Source organism: Aristolochia californica, unplaced genomic scaffold, assembly GCF_029961685.1.
Source record: "Aristolochia californica isolate CCGP_79_NKW_82.1479 unplaced genomic scaffold, dmAriCali1.0.hap1 SCAF_4, whole genome shotgun sequence".
In the NCBI taxonomy this organism is placed as follows: domain Eukaryota; kingdom Viridiplantae; phylum Streptophyta; class Magnoliopsida; order Piperales; family Aristolochiaceae; genus Aristolochia; species Aristolochia californica.
In genome coordinates, this window is record NW_027182103.1 from 41,945,253 (window position 1) to 41,960,396 (window position 15,144).

The 15,144-nt window shown below is 38.3% G+C and overlaps 1 protein-coding gene across 1 annotated transcript; it reads right to left on the reverse strand.

Annotated features, from left to right (window-relative positions):
* Positions 1 to 140: 140 nt before the first annotated feature.
* LOC137963008 (uncharacterized protein At3g49055-like) lies at positions 141 to 13,725 on the reverse strand. Its single transcript, XM_068810178.1, has 5 exons — positions 12,209 to 13,725; positions 12,045 to 12,121; positions 2,601 to 2,712; positions 2,356 to 2,472; positions 141 to 621 (listed from the first exon to the last, which is right to left on the reverse strand). The coding sequence occupies exons 1-5, from the start codon at positions 13,577 to 13,579 to the stop codon at positions 277 to 279; spliced, it is 2,022 nt and encodes a 673-aa protein (XP_068666279.1). The 5' UTR covers positions 13,580 to 13,725; the 3' UTR covers positions 141 to 276.
* Between the last annotated feature and the right edge of the window lie 1,419 nt (positions 13,726 to 15,144).

Consider the following 15,144-nt stretch of genomic DNA (forward strand, 5'->3'; position numbering starts at 1 on the left):
AAGGATGCAGATTCCCGGACATCAGACCACAAAAACCTTGTCGTTAAGAAGGACACAAGTCTAGGGATTTAAGTCATGGTAGGTATAGGTGATCACACTTAGAAGCTTAATACGAGGTGTTTAGTACCCAATTGCCAATGCCTATGATTGTATCAGTTTCCTGAATCGCAGTGAAGACAGAAAACTCATTTTTCTTTGAAATAAACAAATGAACTTCCTTTTCTTATGTATGTTTGCAGCGAAAATTACAATGAATTACACTAAATAAAATCGAATCTACAGAAGGGGCTCAGAGAGTTCCATCTCATTTGAGTTCTGCCGTGTCTCTGCATGGTGCCCAACAAAGTTGAGACCTAACCATTGCCATGGCCAGCAAACATACCTAGGACGGTTACGGGTACCCAAATCTTTCCTATTGTCTGACTCTTCAAGCTGACCGCTCAGCTCCTCAACCCTTTCCGTCAGCCTTGAAGCCCTCAAGTCAGCCAGTTTTAGAGATTTCTCAGCTGCATCACGGGCAGCCATGGCCGCAATGGCTGTCTCTTCTTTGAATTTAAGTTTGTTGTCAGATTCCAACATTTTTTGTTTTGCCTCCTCAAGCTCCTGTCGGAGGGTTGACAACTGCAAATTGCAATAGAAATAGTTACATTATCAGATCCAGTCTCTATTGATAGTTAAATCCACCAAAAAAAAAAAAGTACCAGTAAACAAGTAAATGAAATGAAACAAGTTGACTAATTTATTTTAGATATTACTGGACCTTTGTGGACATCAACCTGACAAAAGCAGTTCCACCAAATAGAGGGAAAAGGAAAATAGCCCTTTGAGAAAGACTGAAGCAAGCATTTGATGGCAATCAAACAACTATCTTTATTGCAAATAATCATATTTTCCTTGAGAGAACAAAGAACATAGAGGGCGATATTCACTTTAAAAGCGATTGAATGATAAGTGGGAAGATAGTTACCCCTTATGTTAGGACTACTGAGCAAATTAGTGATATATTCACAAAGGCTCTTGGAAGAAGAAATTTCAGTAAATTTTGTACCAAACAGAGGTTACATGACATATATGCTCCAGCTTAAGGGGAGTGTTCCAAGTGAAGGGTATTTGAGTAATTTCATATATGGTTAATTAAGTAATTATGAAGTTAAGGCTATCCAAGGATTAGTGTATTTTTGGTGTGGTTCAAGTTGTAATTTTCCTTGTTTTTTTTATGCTCTTTTATTCGCTGATGTATAAAATCACTTATGGAGGGCATTTTTATTCTATTGTATTTTATGACTTAAGTGAAGTTAATAACAAAATTAGGGGGTTGAGTTCTGACCCTAACGAGAAGGCTGGACATCACAGACCTCTTCTTCTATCTTCGTCTTATTTCTCCTTTACTTTTTCTTCTTCAATGTCCAACTTTTCATTTTATCTGTAATTGGAGTCATGTTCCTCAGTGACCTAATCATCTTGCTCTCTCTTGCTAAATAAGGAGTCTCCATTCAATCTTTTGATGTAACAGAGAATCCTCTCTTATTAATATTTGTTATTCTTTGCCTTAATACAACAAAAATTTCCATTCTAAAAAAAACGAAACAAAAACAAAAACAGAAAAGAAAAAAAAAACAGTTATGAAATAGATTGCCAAAAGTTTCTCTCCCACGACAATTTTAGGCAGGCTTTCTAGATGTGAAACATGAAGCTTCCTAAAAACAAAAACAATCACAATGAAGCCACATAACCTGATTGGTGCATATCATAGAAGAGAACTCTTTTTCTTAAGAATTGCATAACCTAGAAATGCTGCCACCATGAATTGGATGCCCTAACGAAGAATCAAACAACCATTTCAGAAAGAACACATCTGACAGGGAAATGGCCACAGATGGCACAAGATACCCAACCAATTGGATATGTCACAGAAGTCTTGAAAGAACATTATCCAAAATGGACCACAAACGAATGATATAATAATATGTAAAAAGGATTCTACTGTACTGTTAGCCTTTTAGAAATGTTGTATTCCATCTGACTCAATTGAACATACAAAGACCAATTTAGCATGCAAACAGGTATGTTATTTGGACCACAAACGAATGATATAATAATATGTTAAAAGGATTCCACTGTACTATTAGCCTTTTAGAAATGTTGTACTCCATCTGACTCAATTGAACATACAAAGACCAATTTAGCATGCAAATAGGTATGTTAAAAGGCACAATATTGAAAGATATGATCGACTGACTGCATTAAGAAAAGATACTATATGTATATAATGGGCATAACATTGACAGCTTCACCAACTGGGTCTGGACCTCAAAAAAAGAAGTGAGAACAAGTTCATCAAGGTGAGAACAATACCTGGGCAATGAATTCTTCTTCAACAGCTCTTCCTGCAGCTGCTTCTTGCTCTGCTGCCAATTTCCATCTTGCAATTTCTTCTTCAGCAGCTGCAATATCCATCATAAGGCCTTCAACCTGTAAAGGTGATTTAGCTAAAATCAGCATGCTACTCACAAGGAGTTAAAAACAAAGATAATAACTACATTGTGACCAAACATCCTTGGCGACAATACAAACAAAAATTGGTTGGGGTAGTGCATTACACTTTCATTTGCCATTCTCTCTTTTTCCTCGACCTCCTTTATATATTGTTTTTTCTGGCCAAGCTCTTTTGCCTGAGCCTCCATATGACCTCTAAGTAGACTTGACTCTGCCCTTAATCCATTAAAAACAATGAAAAGTAATTAGTACTCACCTTCAGTTTGATTAAACTGTTAATTATAAAAGAAAGTGATACATGGTTACACTAATTGTAGCATTGCACCCCACTTGATAGCATTAAGAAGAATAGTAACACCACCCATCCTTTTTCTTTCTGTATGTATATCCAAGTTTGTAAATTGTGGAATCACATAAAGAATATCAAAATAATAAATTTACCAGTGTCTAATGCCTAAGTTTGTCTCCATCACTAATTGGAGTGTATCACGTAGGTTCAGAAAGGCAAAAGATTTGAGAAATATTTCAAAAAGAAAAGAACAAGATTGGCTGAAAGAAACATGTTGTTAGAGAAGTGTCCAAGAATTATAGCTCAACTAGTAGCTTTTTAATTAAATATTATAGGAAATGACTTTGTACACAATTTACTTAGGAGACAGAAGTGATTGGTTCCCCTCCTCTTAAGGGCTTATTAAAAATAAGCCTTGACGACAGCTCTTGGGGGCAATCTGGGCCTCGCTGATAGGGGAGGCGTAGTAAAAAACTCTTCAGTTAACATCTTTCTTGTCTACTCTGCCCCTTAAGGATGGTGTGATGCTATGTTGACGAAGTTGAGAGCCCTCCTTCAAGGACTTCAACTCTATGCCAGCAGTTTCTCTGGCCCTCTCATTGTAGAAGGAGACACGTGTACTTTGAAGAAGGGAGCTTCATTGCTATGTACTTAGAAGAAATTGAGGATAGCTGTTGTAACCTAGACATTACATGGTTACACACAGTTAGACATACCAACTGCAGAGTCGATGCATTGGCCAGGGAAGGAGTTGCCCAACAACATCTCATTGTTGACACCTTCCTTCCCCTTTGATTTTTTTTGGCTTTTCTCTGTTTGTTGAATTAGAAAACAATAAAGAGAGGTGAAGAAAGAAAGGAGAGAAAATAGAAGTAGAGAAAAGAAGTTAGAGAAATGGTGCAGCAGAATAAGCAGCCACGCCCCTGAATCAGTAAATTCTCAAGTGAAAATTTTACAGCAATTGACAATATCACCCCTCATACCTGTAACATCCTAAATAGCTAGTAAAAGACCAGAAAAAATAAAATAAAATCATGACTTTAACCCTTTCAGCCATAACATATCCTAAGAGATACTCAGTGACGCAATTAAATACTTGGGAAATGACTAAAATACCCTTGACTTTTTCTTTGTACAAAATTATACTCTCAGGATTGTACTTCTCTCCCCTGGGAGTTTTCACTTAATGAATCCACTCTTCTCATTTTCACTAAGAAAAAAATATTGGTTTCCCTCTTCCAAAGGTGGGGCCATGAGGTCCTTGACCTACTACAAGAGAAAGTGACTCAAAGTGGTTGGCTTTGGGATTCCAACAGGTTCCTTATTGAGAGTGTACTTGCCCCTTGGAAAAATAAAATAGTCGCACCTAGACCTTTACTAGGGTATTGGGTGTCAAAGCTAGGTGGTTCCGGTCCACCTAGGTTAGGTTCCATCTACCCCTGATGGGTTAAGTACTCTGCTTTCTGCACCTAACAGACTGGTCTTTTGGGTTGTATTGGCTAGGCGTTTGACATGGTATCAGAGCTGGGCACCACATTCCGCGTTCGAATCCCGGCGGAAGCAGTAGGGAACGGGAACGGTGGGTGTAAGAGTTAGGTGGTTCTGGTCCACCTGGGTTAGGTTCCATCCAACCCTGATGGGTTAGGTTCCATCCACCCCTGATGGGTTAAGTACTCTGCTTTCCGCACCTAACAGACCGGTCTTTTGGGTTGTGTTGGCTAGGCGTTTGACATTGGGAAGAGACATGTGTACTCCTAAATAAAGGACAAAACGGTTTTTACTCTTTTGGAAAGTTTAAGATGTTAATGTAAACATGTACAGGAAGTTCCCTAGATTCTATAAAGGTAATTGGGAAATGGTGAAAGACATTTCCCTCTACAGCATGTAAAGCCTCTCTTATTGCAAGAAGAGACAAGGCAAACTCTCTCAGGGACGAGACAAAAATCATTCTGGAAGCAAGCCTCTCTTAGGGAGAACAGAGGAGAGAGAATGGAGCTCTCTTTCTAGTACCAAGCCACCCTCTCTTTAGGAAAGAAGAATAAAGAAAGATGCCTTTCTACCAGCAAGACTAGTGTTGTTTGGGCAAGAGAGGAGAGAACGAGAAGTCTTTCTAGAAGTAACTTTTCTGTTGGTGAACAGAGAGGAGGGCAGAATAAGTCCTAGGTAAGTAACTTTCATCTATTTCTCAGTTTACTTTCACGTTTCCAACAATGAAAGTTGGCAGAACTACACCAATTTGGTTGGTTATCTCATTATCCAAGATTATGTTATTCTCTTGATGTGATACCCTTCAGTTTTTTTATTTGGGGTGAAAAAAAGAAATAGTGCAACCACTTTGTTTCATATAGTGGAAGCTTTCTGAATCAATGCTATGTGGTTTTTCTTCCTCATATTGGATAGGTTTTCCATATAAAATTGGTTGTGTTGATGTTTGGTGGAATCGGTATCATATGCCCAGTTACTTTTCAACCATGTACACAATTATGCATTACTCTTAAGACCAGTACTATACTATAGAACATGACATTGTTAAGGGGCGATACTATACACTGGTTTGCACATGTGGCGGAAAAGTGTTTCCACTATTTTGTTCCGTGTTTTTTCCACTTCCGGAAGTTAACCAGTAGTAAATTCCCATTATTCTCAGCTACCAAGTTAGTCTTAGCTGTAGAAAGTCAAAATATATTAGCATGAGGATTACTATTTCCTTTCTGATTTAGAGCATTTTCAGAAGTTTTATTCTGAAAGTTTATCAATGTGGTTATCAAAGGAGGCTGGCCGGTAATTAGAAACCAGTTCAACAAATTGATTATGTTGCCCTGTTCTGCCACTCCTTTCTCACCTTCCGTCCTGTCTTCTTCTTTCTTAGTCTATATCAGTGATAGCCTCCATTGTCTTAGAAGGGACTTCATCCAAATATCAACGAGCTATCTCAGAGGAAGAATTTTTTTAACAGTTCATAAATCAGATTAAAAGATCTGCACGTAGCATCTAATAACATTCAAAGGTTCTTCAGAAGGGACGACCTCTTACATCTTTTCTTCTAATGCAAGGTGCATTCTCTAAGCAATTATCTTTAAAGCTGCTAATTTAGATTCTACAAGAAATCAGAAGCGCACTTCATGTTTAATATTGCTTCTTTTTATCTTTCAAGTCCTCAATTTGCTGATAAAATGTTCTGCATTTGCAAAATATCTACATAGGAAAGTAGGGTGATTTCAAACTGGGCAAATTTTCAAGAATAATCCAATTCAATAGAATAGGAAAAAAGGTGGATTATGGCCATCTGAAAAAAAAGAACTGCATCGGAGGCTTTAAAAAGAATTCTTTTTCCCTGAATGTTTTGCACAAAGGAATTACAATGTCCTCATACCAGTGGAAAGATTCATTAGAGTTGGCATATGGAAGTGCAATCAGGTATCCCTCACCGGTAGGTTTCTCAATCAAACATATTGCTAGTAACCTATATATCTTTCAAATGTTCCTCTGTCCCTCTTCTCAGTAAAAGTGAGTTTTCTATTTTGAGAGTTACCTCAGTAAATTGATCAATATAGAAATTGCACTACAACTTTTCAAGGACGAGTCCTATGAACCCGAAGAAGGCTTTCTTCTGAGTGATGATAATAAATCTTCCTTATCTGGGTAAAAAATAATAAATCTTCCTTATGTAATGGCTTTAAGGCAAGGAACAGAAGTTAATAGATCTTGTTTAGGTAGTAGCGCTTTAGGCAAGGAACAGAAGTTGCACACTCATAAGAATCAGGGACTAGAAACTTGTGGTTTTCCCTGCTCAATTGTCCTTTTCCCTTTCTCTTTGATGATGGGGATTATTTTTAAAAACGAAAGCAAAATACAAGCAAAACAAACTAGGTGGACTGGAAATCTTGCACAGCTAGTGGATGGAAATTAGCTCAGTAGCACATTTCTCAGTAAAAAAATTTGCAGATCATAAAACATGAGAGACTAAATCACTAAAAGGGATCAATGTTGTTTTTGCACCTTCAACCACCAACCAACCAGAAAATTACTTTTAAAAGACTCTTAATCCTATCAGGAAGGATTTAAGAATGCCATTCTTTGGTTCAAGTTTAAATTTCAGAAATCAGAGTAAACTTCTGGAGAAAACAATGACTAAACCCGTCCGATAGTGTATATTTGGAATGCCAGGAATGGGAGAATTCTAGCTATAGATCTAAGTTGGTCGGTGCTGTTGTCCCAGATACCGTCCACTGTACTCTCTCTTGGATTTCCCTCCTGCCCAAGTTTCATGATTTGTCTGGTCGGTGTCTTTCAGAAGAACTGGAGGGAGATAGCTCCCAATCACCAGCCAAGACTAAAATTCCTTCTCATAGGACTCCCTCTCATCAGAATAACATTGGTTCTAAAGGCAACTTTAGACCTGCTGGCCCCTCCTCCCTGCTTCCCTCTCACGAGAATGCCAAAAGCTTAACTTTTGACAGTGTTCTAAAGGCATCCTTTGTCCTGCCAGTTTCCTCGCCTAGGGAGATGCTCAATTGCATATTGGTATGGAATAAAACCTAAGCTTTTTAATGGGATATCTTTTGCATGAAAAGTTACATCTTCATTTCATATAACTTTAAGAAAAGCTAGAAAACAGAACAATATGAGAGTAGTGTAACTTTGGATGATCCTACAGCTCTGCCTAGAAACTAAATCATAACAACAGCCCCTAGAGGAAGTGATACAGCAGAGATCTTCCTTTATATTGATTCTATTCTTTGTAGAGTTACAGGATTTGTAAAATGAAAGAGAACAAAAAGAAACAGAAAAGGCCAAAATAAGGAATGTTCTCCAATACTAATACAAGGTGATTGACGTCTCTCGGTGGACATATGAGAAATAAAGAAACATCCAAATAACATAAATAGAAGTTAACAGACTTGAAGAAGGACCCACCACCAATGGAGTCGGTGAATAATAATAAAGCAGAACGGAGGAAAACTCTCATAGTCCACAGCAGATTCAATGTTTAAAGAGAAAAAAAACATTGTATAAGGCCTATCCTGGAGACATTCTCATGAAGAGAGATTATATAGTACAGCTCATTGAGCTTAAATTATGTTGCAGAACGAGTTAAACAAAAAACTCCAAAGCAATTGATATCCAATGTAATATTTCTCTGTTAGGAAAAAGAGTTCCACACAGTAAGGGAAATTACTTCCAACATTAAATCATAAAAAAAAGGGACAGGAAATTAGATAATCCATCTGATCAAGTATAACAATAATCACTTAAAGATGTTTTCTCCCAGAAAACTTGCTCACTTGAACCAGACAGGACCTCAAGAATGTTATGCTCAATAAACTCGAAACCAACTCTGATTTGCCAACTGAACACCAATTCTTGAGTCAGCAAAAAAGACTCACTCCTTCTCAAGACATTGACTTCACAACTTCTTATTAATTGCCCAAATTAAATTTTTTTATGGTTCTTGTCTGATGCGGGACGACTGTTTGATTTCAATTGACATATCCGATTGTCGATTAGCTGGCTTTGATGGAGGAATTAGGAGGGGAAAAGAAAACAGTGAAGCAGAATTTAGAAGAATAATTTAGAAGAAGAAGAATAGAGAAGAAAGAAGAAGAACGGGAAGAAGAAGAAGAAAGGGAAGGGAGAGAAGGGAGAGAACAGAAACAGAGATTTTATTAATTCATCTTCAAAGCTACCTTCAACATGGCGTTACAGCCTATCAATAACTAAAATTAAAATTCAAAATTCAAAATAGAAAAGATCAATATCTGATCAAATCTAGTAAAATCAGGAAAGATAAACTAAAAAAAAAAAAAAAAGATCATAAAAAAATTTCAAACATACTTGTTGGGTCCACTGAAGTCCAATGGGCATATTGGTCTCCCCATCAATTCTCCCACTGTTGCAGTCGACCCCGTTGAGTATAGCTCTTGGAGTTTCGATAAATACATCAACAAAAGGGGTCCCGGATTGATTCGAATGCAAACGAAACTCTCAAATGGGGGAGGTGCAACCCTTGTTTTTTTATCAGCATAAAACCAAATCAGAATCATCTATTTGAGACCGTTGTGAACCCATGTGAACAAAGAACTTCAAGTCCATCGCAGTCCATCGCACACTAAGGTAACTCAAAAAACCCTGTGAAAACGGCTTTTGAACCAACTTTGTGTGGAGAGGGAGAGGGATAAAGTTTCTTTTTTTTTGCTCTCTCATTTTTCACACGTGCGAATCACACGTGTGTGAGTCGCCCACATGCCCGTTGACACGCGCTGGCTTTTCTAGTTGAGGCATCAGGGAGGCTTAATTTCCAGAATTTAGGTCTAGATGAAATTTGAGGACGAAGGGAGGCAAATGATTCCCATGGAGATTCAGCGAGTCGATGTCGTTGAAAACGATGGAAGGTGTGGTCGAAACATTGGGCGGCGACAACAAAGGGTGAGCCCGACACTTGGCATTGGGAGGTTCAAAACCATCGAGTAAACAACTAACAACGATCGTAGGACTGGGGGAAGAAGGAAAAGTCATCGGTGATGGTGATGGTGATGGCGATGGCGACGACAGCAAGAGAGAGGTCAGTGATGGAAGGGTTGGATGAAGGAGGAGAAGTTGTCGAATTCTCTGACAACGATGGCGAGGGCTTTAGTTTGGAGAAGGCAATTGAGTCGACAATGTCATTCCTTTTTTTTCTTCTCTCTTTTTGCGATCGGCTATCGGCGGCTCAAAGGGTTTGGAGGCTGCTCTGGTACAATTTGAGCTAGAGGATGTTTGTGGCGAATGGGTGTTCGTCTTGTCCGAGGAGAAAATCCCAACAAATAGAGGTAGTGGGAAAATTTGAAATTGATGAGGAAGCAAGTAGAGGGAAGTAGAGGAGGAAGATTGAAATTGGGTTTGGATTTGAAGTGACGAAGGCTGTGAGATTGTGATTTCAGTGGCCGATGCAGACAAATGTTAGCCAATGGATCTTCGCTCTAATACCAAGTTGATGCAGGACGACTGCATGATTTTAATTGACATATGTGATTGTCAATTAGTTGGCTTTGATGGAGAAATTAGGAAGGGGAAAGGAAGAGAAAATCGTGAAGGAGAATTTAGAAGAAGAAGAAGAATAGAGGAAAGGGAAGGGAAAAACAAAAACAGAGATTTTATTAATTCATCTTCAAAGCTACCTTCAACATGCTATTACAACCTATTAATAACTAAAATTGAAATTTAAAATTGAAAACAGATAAGATCAATATCTGATCAAATCCAGTAAAATTAGGAAAGATAATCTAAAATAATTATAAAAATATTTTCAACCATAATTAGTGGGTTCATTGGAGCCCGATGGGCATATTGGTGTCCCCATCGTTGTCACAGGAATGTATGTTGAGCTAGGGAAGGGACTACCATCAAAGACCACAAAGATGGCACAACACCTAAAATGAGTAGGATTAATTTTAGCTGGGAAAAGGGTAGTTGTATGCTGCATCCAGAGTTGCTCCCAGGAAGGATACACTTAGTGGTACTCCAAAAGGCAAAGCCAACAATGTCCTAGATCATGGTTTAATGTATTTGATTTGCTCTGATGAAGTAATATTTTTGGAAGATATAATTTACATAGTGATATTGATGTAAAATCTCTTTATTTCTTGTCCCTTTTTCACACTTCTTAGGGTAAAAGGCATTGATGTAATTGTAACACTTTTGCTATTATAAATAGATGTTAAGGGGGAGGATTAAGTACGTCATTCACAACCCTAATCATCTTTCCCACTTTCTCAAACTCTATCCAAACAGCCGTCCTTCTCTCTTCTTCTCTTTCTCTCTTTATTCTCTCTTCTCTCTTCTTCCTACCCTTCGGTTTCTTCCTTCCCTTGACTGGTTGGTTTACATTAATCATCATGAGATCCTAAATCTAACAAATATCATGAATCCATCCAAAGTTGTATGGATTTGGAAGCACAACAGAGAAATAGTCTGTAAGTATGAAGCTTTTCCACTTTAACCATGAAGATTCTTGTCCTATAAATTCATTTTCTCTTATTTTATTAACCATGGCCTGCAATCATATCCTATTAGAAGTGTCGTTGCACCTTCCAAATAACTAGAGAGAAAAAAAGCCCATACTTTTTGGTAAATGGCCAATCTCATATGGATATAGTGTATGATGAGCAAGTGCTTTTGGTCAACAGTGGTAATCATTTTCTTCTAAGTTCGTCTCTGACACTTCTATAACTAGTCATGACTCATGGCACATGTAGTAGAAGGATTCATTTCTTTTGACATATATCCTATTTCTTCAAATACACTAGAATTGAAATTATCAATCATTTCCACTCTTTGAATATTTCACTAGAATTGAACTTATCAATCCTTTTAACATCTCAAAAATTAGTAAAATAAGAATAAGAAAGCTTCATTCTTTAAGAGTTCGGCTTCAGATATCAAAATACAAACAAGATGCCCAAAGAGGACACGTTCCTAACAAGGACACAATAATCATGTAAAAGATAACGTTTGTTGGTGGGCAAAAAGTCCCCCAAATTGTAGTTGTACATGTTTCACGTTCAGGCTATTTATCTATAGTGAGAGTTTTTATGTGGGAGAAACTGTCCCACATTCGTTTTGGCTTACAGAGATCCTATGTTTATTAGTTGGCACTAGGCATCTTAACTTCGGCTAACCATTTTAGGATGGATCAGAATCTGACTTTAATATGGTATTAGTGCCAACTCAAAATCAGAGCTTGTGTTCTATGTGGCTTCCAAGTTTATTCTCTATAGGCCAAGTGTGTAGGTCTTCTAAGTTTTGAGTCAGATTATTTGTTTGGTCTTGCATGTGTAGGAACATGTTCGTGGGTAAACAAGTATCCCACCCTATAGTTTTACATGCTCCACAGGCTAGGTGTCTAATATGAGAGTTGTTATGTGTGGGAGAAACAATCCCACTTTGCTTTGGGCTTGAATAGATATTATGCTTATTAGATGGGAAGAGGCCTTTGAACTTCAGTTATCCATTTGGGATGGACATGGACCCAACTTTAACAGAGCTCAATCATGAGTTAAACAAGGATGAGAAAAAAAGGAGTATAAAGAAAAAAGAAGTTCATGATAGCACTGCCAAGGACCAACACTCATCGGCTAGAAACTACTATTTAATAAGAAAGAATGAGAAACAGGAGTACAAAGAAAAAAGAAGTTCACGATAGCTCCACCAAGGACCAAAACTCATCTGCTAGAAACTAGTACCATAGTTTTCACGTTTATCTCAGGGATTTTGAACAAACCTCTGTGCTTCTGCAGTATGTTGCAGCTCAATAATCTCCACTTGTGATGCTTTCACTATCTTTTCCAGTGCGCCAGCCTATACGAAAATATAGACGATATTACATGTTCTGATATAAGTGAAGCTAAATCTTAGTTTAATCAGCAATACAAGAGATATACTAACCAAAGTATAAACTTCATCCTCTTCCGTCATTCGAGAACCAGGCTTCTCACCATTTGCAAGAAGATCATCAAACCTAACATCTAAGCCTGACTTTCTTAAACCAGTTTCTGCAACTTGTAAGATCTCGTTTGTCTTGGCTGAGGGGTCTGATGCCATCTTATTGGACAAAGCACTTCTAAGCAATGAGCCGATAAGTTGTTTCTCTTTCACTAATTGATCAATTGTTTGATTCAAAACTTTCACTTCACGATTCCTTTCTTCAATTCCATCTCTTACTCTTTCCAAAATAAGTTTACCCAATTCATCAATTGAGATGATACCCGTTAATGAGGTGCGGAGATTCTCGTCCATATCCGTTTCATTTGGCAGAAACAACGTCTCCGTCACATCCACTTGATCTACTACATAATTAGCACTTACCACCTTAAATATTTCACAGAGCTGGTTGTGAGCTTTGGATACGAAGCTCAATTGATCAATAATTAAGGGTTTCTGCAGATCCAGCTTGGACACCAAAGTCCTCAACCTATCGTGGGACTCCTCCACTTCCTTCTCGACCAAAGCCAACTTCTGGGAGAGCTCCTTCTCCATCTCCGACAACTTCACATCTTTTTCGGCAGCTGCTTTTTCCAAATTCTCAGCTTGGGAAGTTCTGTTCGCAAGATCTTCTCTCAACCGGCTAATTGTGGCTTCTAGCTCCGAAACCTCAATAGCAATTTCGTAGTTCCTCTGTTCTATATTTTCACGAGCTTCGTTTCTAGACTTATTGGCCGTTTCAATCTGTTTAAGAAGTTCTTCCACTATCTCGTTCGTTCTTTTGACAACCCCATACGCCACTGCGGACAAACCAGTGAATTTCTGGGATCTCGGTAGGCCGCCAGAGAAATTCTTAAAGTTAACAACCTTACCGGATATTTTATCAATCCCATTAACAAGCATCTGAGCAGCGGACTCAATCTCCGACCTCGAAGAATCTCTCGCCTTAACGGCTTCCTCCACCTGGTGAGCAATCTCATCCCTCTGCCTCAAAGCCTCGTCCTTCAACCTCGTGGCTTCCGACAATTCCGCGGACAACTTCTCATTGGATCTCAAACTCTCCTCCTTATCCCGAATCGCCTCGTCCCGCTTCTTAATGGCCTCGTGGGCAAGGACCTTGAGGCGATTGAAGGAGACTTGGAGGTCGGACTTGGCGGCCTCGACGGCCAGGTGGGCAGCTCGTTCGCGTTCGAGCTCCGCGACTATCTCGCGGTATCGGTCGGCACAGACAGTCTTCTCGTTGGAAGGCGGAGAGTCGAGAATCAAGTAAGGAGGTTCGTCGGCTTCGACGTCGCTAAGGACGGCGTCGTCATGATCGTCGCCGGCGGTTGCCATACAGTACACGGCCGATCAACCTGGGGAAAAGATTTCCCCCTCGTGAAGATTCCCAATTTCCAACCTTGGTAAGATTTTGCCAGAGAAATAAATCGACCAACCAGTCAATTCTGAATTCTCTCCGCGGTTTGGACTCTCTGTCGCTCCAATTGACGACGGCTGACTTGAGCAAGGAGGAATCAAGCAACAGGCATCAGACATGCGAAGGTAAAACAAAACCGAACTACCACGATACGCGAGTGACGTAAGAAACTACGACAGGGATTGGGAAATACGTCTTGGATTAGGAGATAATCTCTAACGATTTACAAGCTCTCCAGCCAAGTTGTATGATATGGAAATAATACCATGACTTGATTAACTTTAATTGACGGGAGGACCGAAGCCTCTTCTCACTCCACCAAGGTTGAGCGAGCTTGCACTTATCCTTTGATAACAATGGCCTTCTTTCACTAATTGAGCCAACTAATCTAGCTTGGCCATCTAAGTTTAAGTCAAAATTTGTCTCTTGCTAGCCCAAGAAATTTTATAGAGCACACATTATGAAAATAAATATAACAAATAATAACATATCAATCTCCAATGTGACTCTTTAGGTCAACAAATGAGTTGAGATCAATTGCAATTGTGGAATGGTAGGATGTTAGTTTCCTTCAGCTGAGAAGCAGTTCAAAATTATTGGTGCATGGACTAACATTGGAAGTTATCCATTCCATTCAAATATTTTGAATTTTTGAGAAAGGGAAATAATTCACTTACTTGATTATAATTGAGTTCAATAAGTTTCTATTTATAATAGAAGAAACAAGTAAAATCATATTATAATTAAATTACTTTATATCTTAATTACACCCAAAGTCAAACACTAAAAGATAAGTCACAAACAACTCAACAACTTCACATGAATAAAAGACTAATACAACTAAAACACTTTTAAACTGAGACTCTTCAATGAAACTTATTTCCTTTGAGACTCCTCTTAAACTCCACCATATTAATTTTAGCTATATGAGACTTCTTGTTCTGAGAGTCATATAAGACTCCTTTCATACATATTCTTCAACAATCCCCCTCAAGTTAGAATTTATAACTTTAGTTTGCGATGAAAAAAATTATTGGTATTCAAGAAGAAATTCTTCATATGGTACTCCCCCTGACATTGACATTCTGGTCACATCAAATTTGATTACTATAGCATATATAATTCTTCATGGTACATTGTATTTCTTCTTCTCAAGTGATAGCAATACCCGTAGTTCAATTCCGGAAGGAGGCGCAACCACTGTATCACTCAACTTTCAAATGAAATTATCAAATTGATAGAGTAAGAAAAGTAATTAAGTTTAATGCAGTTTGTAAAATCTTTCATACTTCTCCTTCTATTCCTCCCTTAACTTGGGAGGTATTGGTATAATCCCAACTCGAAACAAAAAAAATATTGTATTTATTATCTCCTCCATCATGGAATCTCGAGGATAAGTACTCAGAGGGGCACACACTCTTAAAAAAAATGGTTGATATATATAACAAAAAGTCGAAACCAACCTCATAAGATTTCAAGCAAA